Source organism: Balaenoptera acutorostrata, chromosome X (assembly GCF_949987535.1).
Source record: "Balaenoptera acutorostrata chromosome X, mBalAcu1.1, whole genome shotgun sequence".
In the NCBI taxonomy this organism is placed as follows: domain Eukaryota; kingdom Metazoa; phylum Chordata; class Mammalia; order Artiodactyla; family Balaenopteridae; genus Balaenoptera; species Balaenoptera acutorostrata.
Genome location: NC_080085.1, coordinates 20,617,352 through 20,644,981, shown reverse-complemented (window position 1 = coordinate 20,644,981; position 27,630 = coordinate 20,617,352). Strand labels below are relative to the sequence as shown.

Here is a 27,630-nt window from a genome sequence, read left to right as displayed (position 1 = left end):
TAGTAAAAAATACCTGTACCTACAGTAATACAAAAAGGGCTTTAAAATCTGTCACACATTTGGTTAAGAGAGCATACTGAGGGCTTGTTTATATTTTGTTTTCCTTTAACGCACATACTCATCATTTATAGATAGACAAGCAGATTGTTGAATAACTTGGTTTTCTGTCAATTAGCTGTGCTTTAACGTGATGGAGAATTATTAATATACAAGTCTTGACACCAGGCAAATAATTCCTTTTCCTCTTTTTCCAATTCGTCATCTGACATGAGTTCATTAACTTTTACAATGTCAAAGAATGGGGTGGAGAAGACCATCGTCTCTTTTTGCTTTGTACCTGGTGTGTCCATTTTCGGTTCCTAGGTAGAATTATAAATAAAAGCGTTAAGTGTTTTATATTTGGTTTTTACTATTTTATGTTTTTTATATTTGACTGTTCACACTTAGTCTCATCTCAAAAAAATATATAGCAGATTTTTTAAAAATTACAAAGTAAAACATGAATACATGTTCATTGTAAATATTCCTGCAATGTAGTATACTGAAGCCGACTTTCCACACTACAGCTCTTAATAAGTGTAAATAGAAATGACTTCCACTTTGAGAAAAGCACCATTAGCGATGTGCTGAATCAACAGTGCCAATATAAAGAAACAATAGGGTTTTTGCCAACTCATGCTGATGTGGAGTCAAAATGGCTGGTATTTATCAGACTAGCTACTCATATTGTTTAAGAATTTTTAAAATATGCGTTACCAAGAGGAATGTAGCTTTATACTACCCAAGGTATATACCAAATGTATGTGTTTCATCCTTGAACTTGTAGATTAGGAAAATTCTACTTAAGGAAGTAGAATTACTTACAGTTTGAAAATTGTCCAAAACAATGAATTCAGTACAAGTTAAACTTACAGTCCCTGCAGAAGCAATTTTTTCTTTAGCCATCTTATAAGCTTTTTTCATTTTTTCAACTTTCATTTGAGCTTGCTGGGATCGACGACCCAGATGTTTAATTTGACTTTGCTGTTGGTAGGGCCGATATAAAGGTTGAAGACTTGATAAGGATGAAGGGCACCTAGAAAATATTTGTAGTATAGACAGAAACATTGTACAAAATAAGCAAGTTCCAAATTTTATTAAAGCATCCTCTGGTAAATATATCCTAAACCTGTGCTTGGAGCAATACTGCACATAAGTTTTTAGGCCAAAGTTATCATTTCTGCTTGAGTTACATAGCATAGTTCTTTGCCACTTATGAAGGTGTATAGATGATGTTTACAACAATAATAATGAAAATTATAAAATGTTATATCAATTTAAAATCAGTCTTCCTGGAAAATACTGTGTAGTAGCCATTTGAATCTTTTGAAAAGATATACTATATACTAACACCAAAAAGTATTAAATTTCATAATGGCTGAGACAAGTTGTTTTGATCAGTGTTGGGACCAGACACAGTTGGTGCCATGCTCGTAGTCCCCTTGGCCATAGCGCACGCTGGCCTCACTTAGCCTGAGAGCTTTCTTATGAAAACAAGAGCCCATGTGCAGGGAAAGGGCCCCAGAATTAATACCTCCCCTCCTAAGCTACCCTTAACCAGTGACTGATGGGTGTTGGTGTATAAATATCCCAACTCCCTTCCCCTCTGTGGGATAACTTGAGTTGTGTGCTCTACACTGGCTAGGACATTCCCAGGAGAGATTAAGCTCCAGTTACCCACAGTGACAACCTGCTTGCTAACATACACTGTTTTGGCTTCCTGCTCTTCCCTGTTTCACTTCTCTACCCCCTCTCATCAGTGGTTCCTGGGATCACCTCCCAAATAAACTACTCATACTCAAATACTTACCTCAGGGTTTGCTTCTGGGAGATCACAAACTTTGAACTGCCTTCAAAGGAGCCTTTAAGAAAGTACTTTTCCCTCTTCAGTTGATTTAGAATTTGGCTACTTATTTGGTTCTTTAAGTGACTCATTCTAGGATAATCAGTAGCATGAGTCTAAATAGCAGGGAGCCTACAGTTATATATGGTGGCAGAGAAAATTACATCATTTATTTGACCTTGGTGGTAACAGGGTTAAGTTCCATATTCAGTGCTTAGACGGATGAGTTAGAGAAAATCTATTTCATGATGACAGACTGCGCCCTACACTAGGCCATCTGTCTGGCAAATGTATAGCCTTGATCATAAAATAAATGGGCTAAATTATGTTATTGGGTCAGCACCCACTCATCTCTACTGCTGAAAAAAAATCAACCAGTGTGTTTGCCTGACAGTGGGTCACCAGTGTCTTTTCATGTACTAAAGGAGTATTTTTCATTTCAAATATGACTGTGTGAAATAGACTACGAACAGGTCCTCTTCAGTCTTATAATCTCTTTCTTTTTCTTAAGAAAAAAGCTTAATTTGTAAATAAGATGGGCTAGGTGAGACTTGGTAATGGAAAGAAAAAAGAAAGATAGTTGGTGCAGTCATGGTCTGTCCATGTTGTTTCAAATCATAACACAGTCTATTTTGCTACAACATGTTCTTTTATAATGTGAAATGGCGCACATGTTATTGGTAAAGAAGGGAATAATGTCACTGTAATTTATATGCAATTTATCCTCTGCAAAGGGAGCCAGAATATCAAGACTAGAATTATAACCTTCAGCGGAAAAGGAAAAAGTTCTCCTCTGTGCAGCATGGGCAAAGGGAGCCCTTTTGGCTGCATTCATGAAAACAAGAATGAGCACCGGCACCTAGGGCTCTCTCCCCAGAGAGGCACTCCCCCGCACACACACACAATCCACCCTTACTGCCCTCTTCCCTACTCCCTGCCTTGAGTGGTTCATGGTTCTTGGCAGGTCACACTGCCTCTCATGTCCACTTAAAAGGCCACCACATTGGCCCACGGCTCCACTTCCATCTGCACTGTCTCGGTGCCCACTACCTGCTCTAATGAAAGAGTCGCCAGCATTTTCACTCTATTGTACATTTTTTATATTTGCTGTGGTGGCCTGTCTGGTGGTACAAGGTATCTTCCCAGGTACCAATTGTCCTTTTTGTTAGTGCTCTGTTTGCAAAGTTGCATAAGTCTTGAGCAATCTGCCCCAACCCCTTTTTCCCCATATGCTCTGTTATTATTTTTCGTGAGCTATTTGGCAGAATGTGAACATTTCCAGAAATGCCCCTAGTATTGTAACCCCAGTGAAGGATCACTTTTTACCTAACTTGAGAAACAATCCGTAGCTGGTGCTGACGCATCTCTTCTGTCTTTGGTCTTTGTACTAGATACTTCATTTCTTTTTTTAGACGGTTTGAGATTATTCCAGACTCTGCATAATCAACTATGTCATACATTATCATTGTCCTGGGAATGTTTTCGAGATTTAATCTTCGCCAATAGTTATTTCTGCCACCAGAAGATGCAGGGATCTCATCCAGAAGACTGGAATACTATATGGAAAAAACAACTAAGCATGATTGGCTGTGGTGCTCTCGAATGTTTTTAGACACATTTCCCAAGGATCCACTCAAATGTTACTTCATGCAAAAGCATTCCTTGATCCCGTCTCTGAACTGTATTGGTATCTCTCTTCTATGACTCTTATTACTGACTACTTGATGTTCTAGCTATCTGTGTATGTTTTAGCTCCCCTACTGTGACAAGGCAGGATCCTTGTCACACAGTATCATGCACATAGTACCACGCTCAGTAAATATTTATTTAATGCATAAACACTAAATCTTTAAGGCAAATATAACTCAGATAAATTAAACTCAGGATGGGCCTGAAAGTTGAAAATAGCTATGTGATCTACATACCTGGCAATGCTTGTTCATGACATGCTTGCATTGAAAGGACATTTGTACAAACCTTTTTAGAAATAATTAGTTCACCTCTGGGGCTAAGTGGCAAATTTCACTATTTTCATTTGGAGTATTTGTAGAAATCCCACTTTTGTTTTTTTAATTTAAGATATCAAATTAGGAATTTAAAAATGTAAATATATATAATCAATTCAACCTTATAAATGTTCATTTAAGAGATAGGAATAGGGCAGGAGGAGCTACAATCCTGGCATTTAGGGTATAACACACGTACACTCTCTCTCTCCCTCTTGCACTCTCGCACTCACACACGTACAGGCAGTGCTCCCTTTGTATCATTTAGGCACGCACGAATTTCAGTCAATCACCACCATTTCGTCAAATAAGCTCAGTCCTTCAATAACACAGTTCAAATTTCAGTTACCACAGTATAACTGAGTTAAATGCATAAAGTACAAACTCTGCTGCTCGCTCTTCAGTCCATAGATTACTACATAAATAACAGATGTGCATGGTGGTAGATGACAAATCACATCAGTTCTTTCGAAGTGTGTCAGTGATTGGTCACTGTAGATCTGCTTTTTAGTTCACTCACAGACAGCAAAGAGTGTAATTGTGTTACCTCTTTGTCTCCCAGTGATAAACCCATGTGACATTTTACAAATAAAGATAATCAAAAGAGGGAAAGGTCAAACAAAGAAACAAAAAGTGGTAAAGCTGGAAGTGAAATTCAAATCAAATGTAAACAGAGTTCTAGAAGAAATAGGTGACCATGGGGATGCTGACACTGCCATCATTCAAGACACTGCAGAGAGGCTGCTAGAGGAATTCGGTGAAGGTGAACTTACCAACATAAATGGGGAAAATGGCACTGCTGAAAAGGGTAAAGTTTTCTCAGAGGAAGTAATGTTGGCAAAAAAGAAACTTCATAATAAAGGAGCTCTGAAACATTTCATAACATTCAAAGTACAAAGGATAGGGAATTCCTTGGTGGTCCGATGGTTATGACTCGGTGCCCTTACTCCCAGGGGCCTGGGTTTGATCCCTGGTGAGGGAACTAAGATCCTGCAAGCTGCGTGGTGTGGCCAATAAAAGTACAAGGATAAAATGTTGGCGGGTGATCCAAACTTAGAAAGGAGTATGACAATTTGCCAGGGCATAGAGAAGATGCTCACTCCTTGTTGTAAATTATATGAGAACAAGAAGGTAAGCACTGTTTAAACTACTCTTGATAAAACGATTTTTTTACAGATTTATTGAGATTCACATCTCATATAATTCACCCATTTAAAGTATATAATTCAATAGTTTCTAGTATATTCACAGTTGATAAGCTTTTTACAAAGAAATAAAACATTTTAAATTCTGAATGTTTCTAATGTTTTAAATTATAGTGTACTAAATAAATGTTTTGCTTTTTCCATTTTCCTATATATTTATAACAGAGAGTAAGAGAGTTTTTAATGTTTTGATAAGATTTTTTAAAGGCACGGAACAATCACGATTTTTCCCATTGATGATTAAGTTTGCTCTGCATGGTTTCAGCTTGCACGGTCCTTTTTATGGCCCTGCACTACCATGCAAAGTGAGGACTGCCTGTATATTTTTTTTCCCGACAGTGGAATGGTAAAATGGGTAAACATCTCAGAACTGTCAATCATCTGCTCTGCACCTATTAGCTATACGACCTTGAGTAAGTTTTTAAAAATCTCATTAAGCCCCATTTTTCTCATCTCTTAAAGGGTCACATAATTTACAAACTTGGAGATAAAAGGAGATAATATGCATTTAAAGAGCTAAAAACAATGCTGTGTCCATAAAGGGCCCAATAAACGTCAGCAATCATCAGATCTCTCTCTTCCAATATGTCTATCTGGGAATTTCTTTCTATGACACCAATCCTTGGCATAGGGACAATCTGGAAGTATGCCACCCATGTCCTTAGCAAAGATAGCTGACATCCCCAAGCTCTACTTATTTCCTGGTTCAGTCCCTGAATCTTCTAGGTTAATGCTCTAAAAGAAAGATAACACAATTGGGAGTCTCTAAAGCACCGTGTTAATTTCATGTTTCACATGCAAGCAACTAGGTGAACAGTTAAGGCCATATATTATTATTATTATTGAGCTAGAATTTTGGGATACCTTGTTTCTTTAGAACTTATAAAGCAGGGGTAATAATAGTACCTATTTCTTAGGGTTGTTATGAGAATAAAAGGAGTTGTTATTACACGAGCATTTGCTATTATTACTATTCAGGTATCTAGTTTAAGTTCCCTGATTCAGCACTGCTGTCCGACCAGTTATGCAAACCAGAAACCTAGAAGCCATGTTGGACACTTTCCTTTAGCTTACCTCTCTGTCCCCAAGGCCCACTGCTTTTATTCTCTAGTTATCTCTTGCATCGCCAGCCTCACAGCCCTAAACCAAGATACCACCATCTCTCCTAAAATATTGCAGGAATCTCCAAACTAGAAGGAGGCTCTTGCTGTCTTCTAATCCCTTATCTATAATACACTGCAGCCAGACGGATCTCTTCACATATTAGATTAGGTCACCTCATTTCCCGAAACACTGCACCAGCTTCTCATTGCACACAGAATCAAGGAAAAAAATAAACACCTTACTATGGTCAAAAGCCCTGCATCATGATCTCTCACCAGCCCTCTAGCCTGACTGCATACCACACCTTCCGTGCTCTCCCTTCAGGCCCACAAACCTGCTTTCATGCCCTGCAGTTTGTCCTGCCACAGAGCCTTTGCCTGGGGTGCACCACCCGTTCAGCCGCAGACCGAGGCTGTGACACATTGTTGATTGCCTGCCTATCACCCACTTCCCTCTTCTCCCTTACTTATGGAGCCCCGATTTTTTTTTTCACATATGGAACAGACATATGCTCTGGGAAGGAAGGCCCCAGCACATGAACCATGATTGTTCTAAGTCACATGGGAAACCATCCCATTTCCCTTTACAGTGATTGGTTTAGGGGGAGCATGTGATCCAGTTCTGACAAATGGGACCTGAGAGGAAGTCTGTTGGGGGCTTCTGGGAAAGATTTTTCTTCTTGAGATTTAGAGAAAATGATGCTGAGTCCTCTTCTTCCTGCCTTTGAATGTAGTTGAGAATGTGATAGTCATCTTGTTACTATGTGAAGGAAGCTGACAAACAACCCTGATGTCCTTGAGCTGCGACACTAGCTATCCCAGGACGGACCTGTCCAGGGGCTCCCTAACATGGGACAATGTCCTTTATTGTTTAAGCCTCTTGTGGTTGGGGATATTCTGTTCCTTGTAGCAGAAAGCATCGAAACAATAATAGACCCCTTCATTACTACGTCAAATCCCCGTCATGTACTCTTTTTAGCACCATGTATTTATTTTTGATTTTTTTATTGAGATAAAATTCACATAACATAAAATTTACCGTTTTAAAGTATAAAATTCAGTGTTTTGTTTTTTTTTTAGTAAATTCACAATATCTATCACTACTAATTCCAAAACGTTTCCATCACCCCTGAAAAACACCCTACATTCCTTACCTATCACTCCCCAGACACAAAAAGCCACATATTATATGATTCCATTAATATGAAACATCCAGAACAGGCAAATTCAGAGAGACAGAAAGCAGATTAGTGGCTGATAGGGGCTGGAGTGACAGAGGAATGGGGAGTGACTGCTTAATGGATGTGAGGTTTCCTTCGGGGTGACAAAAAGGTTCTTAAACTAGCCGGTAGTGATGTTTGCACAACACTGTGAAGGTACTTAATGCCACTGAATTGTACACTTTAAAATGGTACATTTTATATTGTGTGTATTTCACCACAGTAAACTGATACATGATTCTTTCTTCCTGGAGGATAGGGTCACAAGGCTTATTTTGTTGTTTGTTTTCAATATCCAAATCTAAATTCCTTACTTGCATGTAATCTTTCAGGGTGACAATATCTATTTCATCAGTTATTTTGAACTTCTGGAAAAGACGTTCATCTTCCATAATTTGATGATAAAATTTCTTTTTCCCCATTATTTTGCAAGCATCAACCACAGCCTATAAAGAGGAAAAAAATACTTTTAAAATAGTAGTATAATAGCAATAACTATCAGCACACACTTTACATATTTTTTGAGACAAATACATCAAATATTGTTCCTTTCTTCTAGTAGCTTGCTATTCAATAAAAAGACTGTATTTACAAAGAAAAGATTATATAGATTTTTAAACCACTTAAAATTTGTTTCCATAACCATATCTAAATAGTTTTAAAATGTAGCTAGAGGAATAGCTGAGTCCACAATCCTCAGAGGACAACAGGTTTTTTTAAAAAAAAAAGTTTTTCCCCCTGAAAAAACATTATTTTCCTTTAAAAAACAAAACAAACCTCTAACGTTATTCATGCTGTGAATGCAGAGAAAGCTTATCTGGTTATTAAACAGGTTGCCCTAGGAACCGCAATGAAAGGTACTAGGGCCAGCTCTCTTTTATGTGGTTGTTAATATCTTGCCCTCAAACGGAAACATGTACATTTCAGAGGGCTGAGACCTCCCTCTCCTTTAGGCTTTTCTCAGTAGCAAAAGAGTAGCAAACAAAGGTTTTCTTTTCTCTCACAAATGTCAACATTTTCTACTCAAGGAAAGCACCTGAGAGGGCAGAGACAGAAGAATCACAGAAAACATGGAGGCTCGAATCCAGTCTGGCTGTATTTGCACCATACCCTTCCACGTATACCTATCCTTGTGCTAAGAGCTATACATAGACTGTGAATAGAGAATTAAGTGCTTCTCCACCCTCCTTCCCACCCCCCCGTAAATATGTGCTGACTATTCTAATACATATTTGTATTACATATCTGTGCTTCTGGCCACAAAGGTTATGCTTATGTGAAGGGAGACTGGCATAGATGAAAATTCAAGCATCATTTGATTCTAGATCAGTTTCTTTTTTCCTTTGTATCTCAGAATGTGATACTGTGAAAGTATGGGAACTCTGTGTTTTAATGCTGATATAAGACCATAGAATAGTGGTTGAGACAGGACTAAAACTCGGAATCTCTGTTTTTACTTAACACGCAAAATAATAGCAAGCCTTAATGTACTTCTTATTCCAATTCTCACTTTTGTTATCCAGAATATTTCCTATTTATTTCTTTATTTAAATTCCAAAGCTTAGAACACAGACACATAGGGAAAGTGAAAGAAAATATTCAAATGGTTGTAGTTTGATTCCTAATGCACTAAATCGAAGGGACAGAAACAGTTTACTAAAAATGTGATGGAACCTTCCTTTAGGCAGATCATTTTGGCTTTCCGTTTCATTAGTTTCTTTAAACACTATGCATCTAAAGAAAAGGCAGTATTGGCACATATCTCCATTATGCTTACTGGCAATTTATTTCCTGTGGGTTCTAATTAACCATCCCCACAGTGACACTAAAGGTAAAAGCAAATAGTTGTACGCTGAACAGGTCTGAAAACCATATAATTTCTGCCTTGAGAATTTCTTTAGATATATTTTACTAGCTCAAGTTAGAAAAGGTATTTCTTGTCAGTTCCTACTCTACTCCACTCAGCCACCACCACCAATCTCTCCAAGCCCCAGTTTCCTTATTCATACAGTGCCTCAGCTGTGTGGCTCAGGTGTGTCAAGCCCATCCCAGGCTCTCAGCCAAAAAAACCCCACGCCTGGCAGCACAGGGCAGGCTTGTTGCCCACTTGTGACAGGGGTTTGAAAAAAGTTTGCCCTCCAGTGGTCAAGATGTTCTTTCTCAGACATTTGCCGTGTATGGCCAGATTCAGGAAAGTCTTTCTGGATAGGAAGGGATTGGAATAAAGAGCCCAGCCCCAGGAGAAAGGGAAGGGTGAAAACTAGGCAACGATTCCAGGAGAGCAGCCAATCAGACTAGGATTCAAGAGGCAGGTTCCATTCTTGGTGGGCAACTCAAAGGGTCAGAGGGGGGCATCTCTAAACTTGACTCCCCCCCTGATAGCCAGCATCAGTTCCCCACAGCCCTACGGCTACCTGCTGGCCAAGATCTACAGTTAGGCTTGTCAAGCGGAAATATGGAGAAGTGAAGTCTCAGTTCTGGCCCGGACGAGCCTCTCCAAGTTCCATCTTCCACACAGGCAAAATGGGAATGACATGTACCTCATCAGAGTTATCAGGGGGCCATATAAGAGAATGTATTTAGCAGGGTTCCTGACACAGAAGTGGTTAAGAGCATGGGCTCTGGAGTCAGGCTCACTGGGTCTTGATGTCAGTTCCTTCACTTTGTAGTTGTGAGACCTTAGGCAAGTTACTTAGTCTTTTTAAAATGAAGACAATAACAGAATCTACATTCTAGAGTTTATGAGAATTAAATGATAATGCACATTAAATGTTTAACATCATACTTGATAGTGCTCAATAAGGGCAGCTATTATTAATAATAATGTTTTTCCTTTTTACATAAATGCCCAATCCTCAAAAAGAACAGGGATCTTCAATTTAAAATAACAATTACTGGATGTTAATGTTTAAGAATTGTCAATTACCCAGAGGTGTCCAGGTCATGGGGGAGGGCACCTTTAGGACAGTGCTTGTCAGACTATATTGTGCCTAGGATCATCTGGGGGTCTGGTTAAAATGCATAGGCTAATTTAGTGGGTGTGAGGTGGGGCCTGAGAGCCTGCATTTCTAATAAGGTCCAGGGGATGCCATTGCTGCAGGTCTGCAGACTACACTTTGTTTATTTTATTTTTTATTTATTTAAAAAAATTTTTTTAGAAAGATTTTTTTTAGTTTTATCTTTGCAGACCACACTTTGAGTAGCAAGGCTTTAGAATATTCTAAGTATAGTTGGTGGACTACAATAGTGACAACCCTCCTTAAATAAGCATAGCTCTGAAAATAGATCATCGAAGTAGGTAACTGAATTGAGATCTCTTTTTTATACACATGGCTATCCAATTGTTCTAGCACCATTTAGACTGCCTTCACACCTTTGATGAAAAGCAACTGATCATATATGTGTGGGTCTATTTCTGAACTGTCTGTTCTATTTCATTGATCTACATGTTTGCCTTTTTGCCATCACTACACCTTTGGGATTACTATAGCGTTTTTTTTTCTTTATATTTCCACTCAACTTTTATGTATTTTTTTTCTTATTAGTCATCAATTTTATACACATTAGTGTATCTATGTCAATCCCAATCTCCCAATTCACCCCACCACCCCCACCCCCAGCCGCTTTCCCCCCTTGGTGTCCATACGTTTTTTCTCTACTTCTGTGTCTCAATTTCTGCTCTGCAAACTGGTTCATCTGTACCATTCTCTAGGTTCCACATATATGCGTTAATATACAATATTTGTTTTTCTCTTTCTGACTTATCTCACTCCGTATGACAGTCTCTAGATGCATCCTCATCTCTACAAATGACCCAATTTTGTTCCTTTTTACGGCTAATATTCCATTGTATATATGTACCACATCTTTATCCATTCGTCTGTCGATGGGACGAAGCAACTTAGGTTGCTTCCATGACCTGACTATTGTAAATAGTGCTGCAGTGAACATTGGGGTGCATGTGTCTTTCTGAATTACGGTTTTCTCTGGGTATATGCCCAGTAGTGGGATTGTTGGGTCATATGGTAATTCTATTTTTAGTTTTTTAAGGAGCCTCCATACTGTTTTCCATAGTGGCTGTATCAATGTACATTCCCACCAACAGGGCAAGAGGGTTCCCTTTTCTCCATACCTTCTCCAGCATTTATTGTTTGTAGATTTTCTGATGATGGCCATTCTAACTGGTGTGAGGTGATACCTCATTGTAGTTTTGATTTGCATTTCTCTAATAATTAGTGATGTTGAGCATCTTTTCATGTGCTTCTTGGCCATCTGTATGTCTTCTTTGGAGAAATGTCTGTTTAGGTCTTCTGCCCATTTTTGGATTGGGTTGTTTATTTTTATAAGACTGAGCTGCATGAGCTGTTTATATATTTTGGAGATTAATCCTTTGTCCGTTGATTCGTTTGCAAATATTTTCTCCCATTCTGAGGGTTGTCTTTTCATCTTGTTTATGGTTTCCTTTGCTGTGCAAAAGCTTTTCAGTTTCATTAGGTCCCATTTGTTTATTTTTGTTTTTATTTCCATTACTGTAGGAGGTGGATCAAAAAAGATCTTGCTGTGATTTATGTCAAAGAGTGTTCTTCCTGTGTTTTCCTCTAAGAGTTTTATAGTGCCCGGTCTTACATTTAGGTATCTAATCCATTTTGAGTTTATTTTTGTGTATGGTGTTAGGGAGTGTTCTAATTTCATTCTTTTACATGTAGCTGTCCAGTTTTCCCAGCACCACTTATTGAAGAGACTGTCTTTTTTTCCATTGTATATCCTTGCCTCCTTTGTCATAGATTAGTTGACCATAGGTGCGTGGGTTTATCTCTGGGCTTTCTATCCTGTTCCATTGATCTATATTTCTGTTTTTGTGCCAGTACAATATTGTCTTGATTACTGTAGCTTTGTAGTATACTCTGAAGTCAGGGAGTCTGATTCCTCCAGCTCCGTTTTTTTTCCCTCAAGACTGCTTTGGCTATTCGGGGTCTTTTGTGTCTCCATACAAATTTTAAGATTCTTTGTTCTAGTTCTGTAAAAAATGCCATTGGTAATTTGATAGGGATTGCATTGAATCTGTAGATTGCTTTGGGTAGTATAGCAATTTTCACAGTATTGATTCTTCCAATCCAAGAACGTGGTAAATATCTCTCCATCTGTTGGTATCATCTTTAATTTCTTTCATCAGTGTCTTATAGTTTTCTGCATACAGGTCTTTTGTCTCTCTAGGTAGGTTTATTCCTAGGTATTTTATTCTTTTTGTTGCACTGGTATATGGGAGTGTTTTCTTAATTTCACTTTCAGATTTTTCATCATTAGTGTATAGGAATGCAAGGGATTTCTGTGCATTAATTTTGTATCCTGCAACTTTACCAAATTCATTGATTAGCTCTAGTAGTTTTCTGGTGGCATCTTTAGGATTCTCTATGTATAGTATCATGTCATCTGCAAACAGTGACAGTTTTACTTCTTCTTTTCCAATTTGGATTCCTTTTATTTCTTTTTCTTCTCTGATTGCCGTGGCTAGGACTTGCAAAACTATGTTGAATAATAGGGGCGAGAGTGGACATCCTTGTCTTGTTCCTCATCTTAGAGGAAATGCTTTCAGTTTTTCACCATTGAGAATGATGTTTGCTGTGGGTTTGTCATATATGGCCTTTATTATGTTGAGGTAGGTTCCCTCTATGCCCACTTTCTGGAGAGTTTTTGTCATAAATGGGTGTTGAATTTTGTCAAAAGCTTTTTCTGCATCTATTGAGATGATCATATGGTTTTTCTTCTTCAGTTTGTTAATATGGTGTACCACACTGATTGATTTGCATATATTGAAGAATCCTTGCATCCCTGGGATAAATCCCACGTGATCATGGTGTATGATCCTTTTAATGTGTTGTTGGATTCTGTTTGCTAATATTTTGTTGAGGATATTTGCATCTATATTCATCAGTGATATTGGTCTGTAATTTTCTTTTATTGTAGTATCTTTGTCTGGTTTTGGTATCAGGGTGATGGTGGCCTCATAGAATGAGTTTGGGAGTGTTCCTTCCTCTGCAATTTTCTGGAAGAGTTTGAGAAGGATGGGTGTTAGCTCTTCTCTAAATGTTTGATAGAATTCACCTGTGAAGCCATCTGGTCCTGGACTTTTGTTTGTTGGAAGATTTTTAACCACAGTTTCAATCTCATTATTTGTGATTGGTCTGTTCATATTTTCTATTTCTTCCTGGTTCAGTCTTGGAAGGTTATACCTGTCTAAGAATTTGTCCATTTCTTCGAGGTTGTCCATTTTATTGGCATAGAGTTGCTTGTAGTAGTCTCTTAGGATGCTTTGTATTTCTGCGGTGTCTGTTGTAACTTCTCCTTTTTCATTTCTGATTTTATTGATTTGAGTCCTCTCCCTCTTTTTCTTGATGAGTCTGGCTAAAGGTTTATCAATTTTGTTTATCTTCTCAAAGAACCAGCTCTTAATTTTATTGATCTTTGCTATTGTTTTCTTTGTTTCTATTTCATTTATTTCTGCTCTGATCTTTATGATTTCCTTCCTTCTGCTAACTTTGGGTTTTGTTTGTTCTTCTTTCTCTAGTTCCTTTAGGTGTAAGGTTAGATTGTTTATTTGAGACTTTTCTTCTTTCTTGAGGTAGGCTTGTATAGCTATAAACTTCCCTCTTAGAACTGCTTTTGCTGCATCTCATAGGTTTTGGATCGTCGTGTTTTCATTGTCATTTGTCTCTAGGTATTTTTTGATTTCCTCTTTGATTTCTTCAGTGATCTCTTGGTTATTTAGTAACATATTATTTAGTCTCCATGTGTTTGTGTTTTCTATGGTTTTTTCCCTGTAATTGATTTCTAATCTCATAGCGTTTTGGTCAGAAAAGATGCTTGATATGATTTCAATTTTCTTAATTTTACTGAGGCTTGATTTGTGACCCAAGATGTGATCTGTCCTGGGGAATGTTCCGTGCACACTGAGAAGAAAGTGTAATCTGCTGTTTTTGGATGGAATGTCCTATAAATATCAATTAAATCTATCTGGTCTATTGTGTCATTTAAAGCTTCTGTTTCCTTATTAATTTTCTGTTTGGATGATCTGTCCATTGGTGTAAGTGAGGTGTTAAAGCCCCCTACTGTTATTGTGTTACTGTCGATTTCCTCTTTTATAGCTGTTAGCAGTTGCCTTATGTATTGAGGTGTTCCTATGTTGGGTGCATATATATTTATAATTGTTATATCTTCTTCTTGGATTGATCCCTTGATCATTATGTAGTGTCCCTCCTTATCTCTTGTAGCAGTCTTTATTTTAAAGTCTATTTTATCTGATACGAGTATTGCTACTCCAGCTTTCTTTTGATTTCCATTTGCATGGAATATCTTTTTCCATCCCCTCACTTTCAGTCTGTATGTGTCCCTAGGTCTGAAGTGGGTCTTTTGTAGACAGCATATATATGGGTCTTGTTTCTGTACCCATTCAGCAAGCCTGTGTCTTTTGGTTGGAGTATTTAATCCATTTACCTTTAAGGTAATTATCGATATGTATGTTCCTATGACCATTTTCTTAATTGTTATGGGTTTGTTTTTGTAGGTCCTTTTCTTCTCTTGTGTTTCCCACTTAGAGAAGTTCCTTTAGCATTTGTTGTAGAGCTGGTTTGGTGGTGCTGAATTCTCTTAGCTTTTGCTTGTCTGTAAAGCTTTTGATTTCTCCATCGAATCTGAATGAGATCCTTGCCGGGTAGAGTAATCTTGGTTGTAGGTTCTTCCCTTTCATCACTTGAAATATATCATGCCACTCCCTTCTGGCTTGTAGAGTTTCTGCTGAGAAATCAGCTGTTAACCTTATGGGAGTTCCCTTGTATGTTATTTGTCGTTTTTCCCTTGCTGCTTTCAATAATTTTTCTTTGTCTCTAATTTTTGCCAATTTGATTACTACATGTCTCGGCGTGTTTCTCCTTGGGTTTATCCTGTATGGGACTCTCTGAGCTTCCTGGACTTGGGTGGGTATTTCTTTTCCCATGTTATGGAAGTTTTCAACTATAATCTCTTCAAATATTTTCTCGGGTCCTTTCTTTCTCTCTTCTCCTTCTGGGATCCCTATAATGTGAATGTTGTTGTGTTCAATGTTGTCCCTGATGTCTCTTAGGCTGTCTTCATTTCTTTTCATTCTTTTTTCTTTAGTCTGTTCCACAGCAGTGAATTCCACCATTCTGTCTTCCAGGTCACTTATCCGTTCTTCTGCCTCAGTTATTCTGCTATTGATTCCTTGTAGTGTAGTTTTCATTTCAGTTATTGTATTGTTCATCTCTGGTTGTTTGTTCTTTAATTCTTCTAGATCTTTGTTAAACATTTCTTGCATCTTCTCGATCTTTGCCTCCACTCTTTTTCGTAGGTCCTGGATCATCTTCACTATCACTATTCTGAATTCTTTTTCCGGAAGATTGCCTATCTCCATTTCATTTAGTTGTTTTTCTGGGGTTTTTTCTTGTTCCTTTATCTGGTACATAGCCCTCTGCCTTTTCATCTTGTCTATCTTTCTGTGAATGTGGTTTTTGTTCCACAGGCTGCAGGATTGTAGTTCTTCTTGCTTCTGCTGTCTGCCCTCTACTATAGCGTTTTAAGTCTTGGAATCAGGTAGTGTAAATAGCCTAATTTCGTTCTTCTTCTCCAAAGTTGTTCAGGCTATTCTACATCCTTTCACTTGTTTTTCTTCTGTGTGTGTGTGTGTGTGTGTTTGTAAGTACATGAGAAATTCTGTTGGAAAATGATAAGGAAATGAAACTAGAATTGGCTATAAGAACGAGGGAAAAGATGGAACAAAAAAGAATTGGTGAAACTCCCCTCCTTCATAAATGAACTTAGATTAAACATCTGAATGGACTACAACTGACTTATTTCTTTCACATGGAGAAATAAATAAACTTAGTAAAGTTGTATCAGTTTGCTAAAGACACAGTGTCTACATTCAAAGAGCAAAAAAGTTGAGTGAACTTAAAGTGAGAAAATTTCCATTTCTACAGGCTTTCTATTAACTATGAATCCAAGTATTGCCAGAGTTTGTTTTGAACCTGAACTAAAGGAAAAAGGAATCCTAAACTGTTCTCTCCAAGTTGGGTATGTTCTGATCATTTAAAACCCCTTATAATGTTTAGTGAAAAACTCAAGCTGAATAGTATAATCACATTTTAAAAATAAGAATGAAAAATTTAAAAATATATTTAAATTAAAAAATACTTTTATGGAAAAATATGTGCAATAATATGTGTATTTTTATGGAAAAAAATGAAGGATACACAACAAACTATTAACAGTGATCACCCAAGGTGAATGAAAGTTGCAGCACAAAGAAGAAAGGCATAAAGGCATATTTTCCTTTAAAAAAAAATCTCTGTGCTATTTCCCTTTTTTAACAGTTACTTTGTAATTAAAATAAAATTTAAGTTATTATACAGCATTTTAATGCATTGGATATATACACAGTGCTTTTCAGTCATGGCCTCTAAGGTTCTCATTTGCTGCAGCCTGGGCATAGCAGGGTCTGCCATTAGCTGTCTTGGGAAAATTTCAGTTCCTAAAAAAGCCCCATTATATAACCTCAGAAAAGCAAAAGTTGATGACATTTTATAGGGACAACTATAAGCTTACTCTGTAGATAAATGTGGCATGAATTTATCTCTGGAATGGAGAATAAACATCTACTTTCCCATTTGAAGTCATTCTATATAAATGAACAAATATTAATGTTTCTGAAACACCATATTCCACATGAAACCACTAGTCCTTTTGATACATTTCTGAAACCAAGCTAAATTTTCTCTGATATTGCCTGAGAAGACATAGAAAAGCAGTCTCTTTTCCTTTTCTAATATTCTTCAGAGAATAAATGCTGCACATGCTGGATCTGGTCAGAAACTGCCAGGTTGTGTGGTCTTCTATCCTGAATACATGCCATTACTGATGATTTCAGGTGGGTCATACTTTTCATGTAAGATATTTCCAGAAGGCTACAAGAAAACAATCTTTGATATGTGGTTTATAAAAGGCTAAATATGAGAATGTACACATTTTTCTCAACTATAGTCATATATAAGGGTCAAAGGAATAAAACCTATGCTGTAGATCCTCACTATTAAAAATGTGGTACATGCATCAGCAGCAGTGGCAGCTGCTGGAAGCTGGGTAGAAATGCAGAATCTCAGGACCCGTCCCAGATTTACTGAATCAAAAACTGCATTTTAATAAGATCCTCAGGTGAGTCCTATGCTGTAGACACAATTATGATGAATATTCATGAAAGTTAAAAGTATGAGAACTCATGTAAAAAAGGATAAACATTTTAAAAGTTCCTTTTCAATACTCTAGCACACTTTTTCTAAACATGCTACCAGAATCAAAGAAACAATGATAAAATACCATTAAAACAAAGTTGCATCAAATGTTCTGCATAATTAAAAAGCCCTGACCAATAGGCCACTGTAATTCATTATTAACAAACCAAAATTTTCATACAAAGAAAACTGATGGGTATTTTTTAGGGCCTTATATAAGAAATTCATTCCAAATATTTTTTTAGCTAATAAACAGAGACACTTTGAAACATGATGCTTAAAAAAATACTACCTTCCTGCTGGGCTGTTTAATGGTGAAATAACGTAGTCTGTACACTTTGAATGCAATTCAGATACCGCATAGATGTTAAGAAGCTAAATTAACACAAACTCTACATCATGAAACATCACCTCACTTGATGGCTTTAATAAACTTTTTCCACTGAAATACTTGTAACCAAGGCCTTCAGTATGAAGAAAAATTTTAAACACGATGAAAGGTGGAAATGTTTCGCCACTAAATCTGAAATAAAGACCAAAATTAGTCATTTGGCATCAGGTTTGGGGCTGTTACTTCTCCTCCTTGTACTTAAGATCATTCACATAGTTTTTTGCATGCAGGGTAAAGGCTATACCAGAGCATAAAAAGAACTGATAATGAAACGGATCACAGAGTATGAAAGAGCCACACTTTGGCATGTGTGCTCACAGTTATTCTCATATGTGTGTCAGACTGAACACATCATGAGAGATGAGAGCTACTCTCAAGGCAACTTTTGGCCCAAGAGTCATGCCTCAGTTTCTTCACATAATAAATGTAAATAAGAACAACACATTTACTTTGTAATTACATATGAGGACTTAAGAAAATAAATTTCTAAGATTCCTTCACATTAACGAAGTACTGCTTGAAATAAATCAGCATAAAAACATTACCTGAATCTAACTTTACACTTCATGCAAGGATCTTTAACAAGCTCAGCCTCTAAAGGGCTCACTTTCTTCAAAATTTCATGTGTCACATGATGTTCCTGAAATAGATGATGGTGCTATAAATGGAATGCGGTACCCTGCCCAGGCACAATCTATTGAAAATAACAGAGGGGGCATGGCAAAGTGACAGTACACCAGAAAAACGGAGCTGGAGGAATCAGGCTCCCTGACTTCAGGCTATACTACAAAGCTACAGTAATCAAGAAAGTATGGTACTGGCACAAAAACAGAAATATAGATCAATGGAACAGGATAAAAAGCCCAGAGATAAACCCACGCACATGTGGTCACCTTATCTTTGATAAAGGAGGCAAGAATATACAATGGAGAAAAGACAGCCTCTTCAATAAGTGGTGCTGGGAAAACTGGACAGCTACATGTAAAAGAATGAAATTAGAACACTGCCTAACACCATACACAAAAATAAACTCAAAATGGATTAAAGACCTAAATGTAAGGCCAGACACTATAAAACTCTTAGAGGAAAACATAGGCAGAACACTCTATGACATAAATCATGGCAAGATCCTTTTTGACCCAGATCCTAGAGAGATGGAAATAAAAACAAAAATAAACAAATGGGACCTAACAAAACTTCAAAGCTTTTGCACAGCAAAGGAAACCATAAACAAGACGAAAAGACAACCCTCAGAATGGGAGAAAATATTTGCAAATGAAGTAACTGACAAAGGATTAATCTCCAAATTTACAAGCAGCTCATGCAGCTCAATATCAAAAAAACAAACAACCCAATCCAAAAATGGGCAGAAGACCTAAATAGACATTTCTCCAAAGAAGACATACAGATTGCCAACAAACACATGAAAGAATGCGCAACATCATTAATCATTAGAGAAATGCAAATCAAAACTACAATGAGGTATCATCTCACACTGGGCAGAATGGCCATCATCAAAAAATCTGCAAACAATAAATGCTGGAGAGGGTGTGGAGAAAAGGGAACCCTCTTGCACTGTTGGTGGGGTAAACTGATACAGCCACTATGGAGAACAGTATGGAGGTTCCTTAAAAAACTAAAAATAGAACTGCCATACGACCCAGCAATCCCACTACTGGGCATATACCCTGAGAAAACCATAATTCAAAAAGAGTCATGTCCGGACACTATAAAACTCTTAGAGGAAAACATAGGAAGAACACTCTTTGACATAAATCACAGCAAGATCTTTTTTGATCCACCTCCTAGAGTAATGGAAATAAAAACAAAAATAAACAGATGGGACCTAATGAAACTTCAAAGCTTTTGCACAGCAAACGAAACCATAAACAAGACGAAAAGACAACCTTCAGAATGGGAGAAAATATTTGCAAACGAATCAACGGACAAAGGATTAATCTCCAAAATATATAAACAGCTCATGCAGCTCAATATTAAAGAAACAAACAACCCAATCCAAAAATGGGCAGAAGACCTAAATAGACATTTCTCCAAAGAAGACATACAGATGGCCAAGAAGCACATGAAAAGATGCTCAACATCACTAATTATTAGAGAAATGCAAATCAAAACTACAATGAGGCATCACCTCACACCAGTTAGAATGGGCATCATCATAAAATCTACAAACAACAAATGCTGGAGAGGGTGTGGAGAAAAGGGAACACTCTCGCACTGTTGGTGGGAATGTAAATTGATACAGCCACTATGGAGAACAATATGGAGGTTCCTTAAAAAATTAAAAGTAGAATTACCATATGATCCAGCAATCCCACTACTGAGCATATACCCAGAGAAAACCGTAATTCAAAAAGACACATGCGGGCTTCCCTGGTGGCGCAGTGGTTGAGAATCTGCCTGCTAATGCAGGGGACACGGGTTCGAGCCCTGGTCTGGGAAGATCCCACATGCCACGGAGCAGCTGGGCCCGTGAGCCACAATTGCTGAGCCTGCGCGTCTGGAGCCTGTGCCCCGCGACGGGAGGGGCCGCGATAGAGAAAGGCCCACGCACCGCGATGAAGGGCGGTCCCCGCACCGCGATGAAGAGTGGCCCCCGCTTGCCGCAACTGGAGAAAGCCCTCGCACGAACCGAAGACCCAACACAGCCAAAAATAAATAAATAAATAAATAAATAAATAAGAAAATCCTTTAAAAAAAAAAAAAAAGACACATGCACCCCAATGTTCATTGCAGCACTATTTACAATAGCCAGGTCATGGAAGCAACCTAAATGCCCATCGACAGACGAATGGATAAAGAAGGTGTGGTACATATATCCAATGGAATATTACTCAGCCATGAAAAGGAACGAAATTGAGTCATTTGTTGAGATGTGGATGGATCTAGAGACTGTCATACAGAGTGAAGTAAGTCAGAAAGAGAAAAACAAATATTGTATATTAACGCATGTATGTGGAACCTAGAAAAATGGTACAGATGAACCGGTTTGCAGGGCAGCAGTTGAGACACAGACGTAGAGAACAAACGTATAGACACCAAGGGGCGAAAACCACAGTGGGGTGGGGATGGTGGTGTGCTGAATTGGGCGATTGGTATTGACATGTATACACTGATGTGTATAAAATTGATGACTGATTAAAAAAAGAGTCATGTACCACAATGTTCATTGCAGCTCTATTTACAATAGCCAGGACATGGAAGCAACCTAAATGTCCATCAACAGATGAATGGATAAAGAAGATGTGGCACATATATACAATAGAATATTACTCAGCCATAAAAGGGAACAAAATTGAATTATTTGTAGTGAGGTGGATGGACCTAGAGTCTGTCATACAGAGTGAAGTAAGTCAGAAAGAGAAAAACAAATACCGTATGCTAACACATATATATGGAATCTAAAAAAAAAAAAAGAAAATGGTCATGAAGAACCTAGGGGTAAGATGGGAATAAAGACGCAGACCTACTAGAGAATGGACTTGAGGACACATGGAGGGGGAAGGGTAAGCTGGGACAAAGTGAGAGAGTGGTAGTGTATATATGGACATATATACACTACCAAATGTAAAATAGCTAGCTAGTGGGAAGCAGTCGCATAGCACAGGGAGATCAGCTCGGTGGTTTGCAACCAGCTAGAAGGGTAGGATAGGGAGGGTGGGAGGGAGGGAGACGCAAGAGGGAAAAAAAATTTTTAAAAATAAATAAATTTAAAAAATAAATAAAGCAATGGGCCTGTGGGTCAGACGGTGAAAAAGTGTACACATTTCTCAGAGTTTATCATTTTTTTCAGAGCTGCTAAAATTCGCTTAATGTGACTATTACTAATTATAGATTACTGTAATCACAGGTGATTTTATTAGGAGAATATTTAGTACTATATGAAAGAAGGCTTAATACTCTACCAGCGTTGCCAGAGTTGTTTCTTTGGGGAGTGGGGGATGTGCACCTTTTTGTTCGTTTGTTTGTTTTTATTCAAATAGGACTATATTATTCATAATGTTCTGCACTTGCCTTTTCACTAATGAGATATTTTAGCTATCTTTCTATTGCAGAATCATATGCAAGGCTGCAAGCCTTAACAGTATGAAAGCACCAACATTTATTTAACCAGTATCCTATCGATGGACATTATAGGGTTTACTTTCTTTGCTGTTACAAACAATACTGCAATGAAACTGTACATAGATTGTAGAATGGATTCCTACAAGTGAAATTGCTGGGTGGAAGGCAAAGGCACTTTTAATTCAGAGATTTTTAGTGCTGGAAGATCACTGTCTCACATCTTCAAATAAGAAATAGATTTTTAAAAAAATCATATTGGTTTCAGAAAAAGACACAGTAGTTACCCATGTTAAAAGTAAATCCAGAAATATTCATTTAGGGTCAACCAAAGAAGAAATCCCATAATTCCATGCAATATTATTATATTCAAATAGAAGAGATTTTAAAAGGTTATATATTCTTTCTTTATTTAACACACCTTTTACCTTGATAAGTAATTATATCTGTCAGAGCAAACAAAAAGCAAAATACATACCGCTGCACAAATTGTATGCTTAAGGAGTTGAAACATTGATTTGTCGAGATGAGATAACCACACTCTCTGTATCGTGTGAGCTGAAATATCTTTATTATTTCTGAGAGGAAAAAAAAGAGCTTAAGATTTGTGAAGTAGTTTTCATTTTCCTAAAGTCTTGGGGAACTCTGAATTTATGCTTCCTCCTCTTGCATCTCCCCATCCTCCACCCTAAGACTGACCTAATGAGGAACATTTGGATGTGGTAATTAGAACTGGTCATCTGCAGAATCTAGTCAGAATGAGGATATGAAATGCTTGAGAATATTTCCCTTGAGATTAAAAAAATCCTGGCTAAAACTTTATCGTCAAAAAAATGTGCTTTCTAAAAACATCCATGACCTAAAATGATTCCATTATAGTTCTTAAAAACACTGTCCAACTAGTTGAAGTGCTAAGAAAATAGAATGTAGAATAGTTGAAGTTACAGTAGGCCCAATTTTCTTCTGGGAGCAGATGACCATGCCCTAGAAAAAGAAACTCCCTTCTCTGATCTTTGTTTGAACCAGGCTCATCCCAGTCAGGTCACAGCATTATTCTACTTTGGATCATGTCCCAGCACTGGCAGATAATAGGGATCTCACTCTCCAAGAACTGCCCCCCCCCAACCCCATCATTACCCCTCATAGGGCTACAAAGAGAGGTAGGTACCCCTGTATAATGCCACTGTTGACTGGCAAAGTGCAGACTACAAGATGTAGAGTAGAAAAGGCCTGAAGTATGGAAACAAACCCTTGAATACTAGCTGATGCCATTTATTAGCTGTTTAACCTTCTGCAAATCATTTACCTTCTTCCAGTTGCTACTTCCTCACTTATAAAATGTAATAACAAGACTGCATCACAGGGTTGTGTCAGGATCAAAGAGATGTGTGTTAACATGCTTTGTCAATTATGAAATACTATAATTATAATAATTATTATTCAATTCACAAGTAATTTTAAAACACACAAAAAACCTCTAATTTACAAATTCTTCAAACAAGAAGTGTTTGATGTTAGCTGGGTAAATACCATACGGAAACTGTTCAGTTGTGGAAGATGATACAAGGCGAAAGATGGCTACTTACTGTTGTTTTCCCTTTGTCTTTACAGTATTTGACAAATGTACTTTGTGACCTTTTCCCAAGTGTGGACTATCTGATTTTGGGACACCAGTAACTGATGTCTTTGGGGAATGACTCATTTTCCTCACAATGAAGTACTCTGAAATACATAAATTAAACATTTGAGGTCACAATCTATGTTATTACACTGTTTGGATGAGACTCAAGTGCCATTATGATTGTTGTGCTAATTCCAGAACCCCTGAAAAAGGAAGGTTTCATAGATCTCTTTTTTTTTTTTTTGAGTCATGAGTAACACTTTTTTTTCTTTTTTTTTTAACATCTTTATTGGAGTATAATTGCTTTACAATGGTGTGTTAGTTTCTGCTTTAGAACAAAGTGAATCAGCTATACATATACATATGTCCCCATATCTCCTCTCTCTTGCGTCTCCCTCCCACCATCCCTATCCCACCCCTCTAGGTGGACACAAAGCACCGAGCTGATCTCCCTGTGCTATGCGGCTGCTTCCCACTAGTTATCTATTTTACATTTGGTAGTGTATATATGTCCATGCCACTCTCTCACTTCCTCCCAGCTTACCCTTCCCCCTCCCCGTGTCCTCAAGTCCATTCTCTACGTCTGCGTCTTTATTCCTAGATCTCTTAATGTTGCTTACATTCTTTGTGTACTACAAATATTATGAGGTATATGGGAAAGACAAGTGGATCTATCCATAGCCTTCTAACTGGTCTCCCTGTCTGCAGTCTCTTCCATCCTCCACACTGCAGCTGGAGTTAACTTTTCAGAGCAATAATCCAACCTTATCACTCTTCAACTTAAAATCTTTCAGGGACACCTCATTTCCTCCAAGCTAAAGTCCAGACTCCTTAGAATTGCGTTCAACTCTTTTCACAATCTAGTTCCATTCTTTCTCAAATCTCAAAATATCAACTTTCCACTAGCATTCCTCTCTATACTCTGTGAGAACAAGAACTTCTTGCCAAAATCAATGTTTTACGACTCTGTGCTGCTGATCATGCCATTTCCTCTACCTGGAATGACTTCCCTACCACCAGCAAATATCAATTCATCTTTCAAGACCCCAGCTAATTGATGCCTCTTCTCTGAAGTTTTCCACTGTCTTTTTTCCAGAACTACTGACTACTGTCTCCAAGGTCCCATAATACTGTATATGTTTTTCTTTTACAGTACTTCTCATATTGCATCATAATTTGGTTTCTTGACCGTCACCCCAACAAGCTTGTTGAAGGCAGGAGGCATCTTGCTAACTATGGAATCCCCAGTGCCTATCAGAGTGGAGGGTTTTTACATGCTTTCTAAAAACTTTTCATCCTGGTTTTTACCATGGAATAGCTGTGAGACTTTGGGCAAGTCCCTTAACCTTTCAGTAGCTCAGTTCCCTCCCTGGTAAAGTGAGAGGACGTGTAGTAAGTGATCTGATTCCATCTCTGGTTTTCTATCCTTTGACACACATTACTCCAATTTGGAAGCAGCTGCCAAATTCTTAGTCGCTGCTTAGTATCTTGTACTAAACCAGGTCCTCTTTATCTTTTCTTTTGGTGCCATGGACCCCTATGGACAAACTCCTTCTACGAACTATGTTTTTTAAGACGCATAACATAAACTATATGGGATTACAAAAGACTCCAATTATATTGAAATCATTGTCAAAACATTTTCAAAAACAAAATTATAGAAATGTGTCTTCTTTATGCATTAAATAATACGAGAGTGCTAATAATCACTGTACTTGTGAAGTGGTAATGAGCAGAAACAATATTTCAAGAAATCTGCTGTGACTGTAACATGATATGAAAATACTGTGCTTTCTATGGATGACAAAGTCACAAGTGCTGCTGATACTACTGTGGTTTGTTACCTACACTATAATTGAAAGAAATGCTAAAGTTCAGTTAGACGTTAGTGAAAATAAAGTTGCAATTTTTCCCCAAGTTCATGTACCCCCAAATTAAGAATTCCTGCCCTAATTTACCACTTATAAGTCACACTTTTATATACATATGACATTCCATTACTGATGCAGAGCCTTCAGAGTCTCCTTAATATTTCTCCTTAGGGATGGGGATGTGGATGGCTTGGAATACACTAATCTCTCGAGAAAGAGAAAAGCATGCCTTGATATCCAGGAGCTGGGGCTTCCCTGGTGGCGCAGTGGTTAAGAATCCACCTGCCAGTGCAGGGGACACGGGTTCAAGCCCTGGTCCAGGAAGATCCCACATGCCACAGAGCAACTAAGCCCATGCACCACAACTACTGAGCCTACGCTCTAGAGCCCGCAAGCCACAACTACTGAGCCCGCGTGCCACAACTACTGAACCCGAGAGCCACAACTACTGAAGCCCGTGTGCCTAGAGCCCGTGCTCCTCAACAAGACAAGCCACTGCAATGAGAAGCCTGCGCACCGCAACGAGGAGTAGCCCCTGCTCACCGCAACTAGAGAAAAGCCCGCACGCAGCAATGAAGACCCAATGCAGCCATAAATAAAAAAATAAATAAATCTATATTAAAAATATATATATCCAGGAGCTGGCCTGGCACTCACAGCTGGGCTTTAGTGTTAACCCTGGCTTCCTAACACCACCGAACCCAGAGCAAAGCCCTGCTTCCTTGAACCCGCCCCCAAATCACCCAACCAAAGCCCAATCCTAGAATAAATCTTTCTAACACCCTCTTACTGAGATGCCCCACTGTTTCCCAAGGTGTGCATTTTCCTAGCAGCAACAAGAAAAAAACCCAACTTGTTCAACTACAGATGGGTTCCTAGTGGTCTTTGGCTGGAGGGCAGTGACACTGCATCACAAAAATCCCCCAAATCTTCTGGATGCCTGCCTGGATGGGCTTACACTTGCTATAGGTTTAGAATATAAAATACAGAATGAAATATGAAACACAACCCCATTATGAGCCACTGTAACAATTGTTTAGGTGAGATCACAGGGTTTAAAGGCTGACAACTTAGATTTGGATCCAGACTTCCCACTTTCCTTCTGTGTGGCCTTGCACATATTACTTGTCTGTGCCTCAGTTTCTTCATCTATTAGATGGGAAGTAATAATCGTGCCCACCTACTTGGGTTGTTGGAAAGAGAAGACGACTATGTATAAGGAGTTTAGGTCAGAGCCTGGCATATAGTAAACGCTATTGGTGGTTGCTACTCTTGTTAATAAGATAATTATTGTCGGGGCTTCCCTGGTGGCGCAGTGGTTGAGAGTCTGCCTGCCAATGCAGGGGACACGGGTTCGAGCCCTGGTCTGGGAAGATCCCACATGCCGCGGAGCAACTAGGCCCGTGAGCCACAACTACTGAGCCTGCGCGTCTGGAGCCTGTGCTCCGCAGCAAGAGAGGCCGTGACAGTGAGAGGCCCGCGCACCGCGATGAAGAGTCTCGCACCCCACTCGCCGCAACTAGAGAAAGCCCTCGCACAGAAACGAAGACCCAACACAGCCAAAAATAAATTAACTAATTTTTTAAAAAAAGATAATTATTGTCATTATTACTTATTTCTACTAGTATTAAGGGACATTTGATTCCCAGTGAGGGACAGAAGCTTAAGTATTTTCAAGAGGAAAAATAAAATGTCAGGTCTTTCGAGATTAAAGGACGTGGCAAATTAGTTTAAATTTAAAATCTTAGAAATGTCCAGCCCAGAGTAAAACAACAACAACAACAACAACAACAACAAAATCCCCACAAAACTAAAAACCTTTTGTGAGGTAAATCCAGGCCCCAGAGGTCGGCAGCTGCGGCTGCTAGGCTTTCGAAGCCGCCCGAGGCCTGCCGAGCGCCCCCGCCCGGCGGCCTCCGCACACACGATTCTCAGCCCACACCACTGGGCGCC

General features: G+C 38.4%; 1 protein-coding gene across 1 annotated transcript; it reads right to left on the bottom strand.

The window, feature by feature from the left end:
* Nucleotides 1–33: 33 nt before the first annotated feature.
* CXHXorf58 (chromosome X CXorf58 homolog) lies at nucleotides 34–27,579 on the bottom strand. The gene is made up of 9 exons (XM_007185140.2): nucleotides 27,496–27,579; nucleotides 23,772–23,907; nucleotides 22,664–22,763; nucleotides 18,651–18,745; nucleotides 18,126–18,237; nucleotides 7,731–7,862; nucleotides 3,209–3,438; nucleotides 913–1,075; nucleotides 34–359 (listed from the first exon to the last, which is right to left on the bottom strand). The coding sequence occupies exons 2-9, from the start codon at nucleotides 23,885–23,887 to the stop codon at nucleotides 183–185; spliced, it is 1,125 nt and encodes a 374-aa protein (XP_007185202.2). The 5' UTR covers nucleotides 23,888–23,907; nucleotides 27,496–27,579; the 3' UTR covers nucleotides 34–182.
* Between the last annotated feature and the right edge of the window lie 51 nt (nucleotides 27,580–27,630).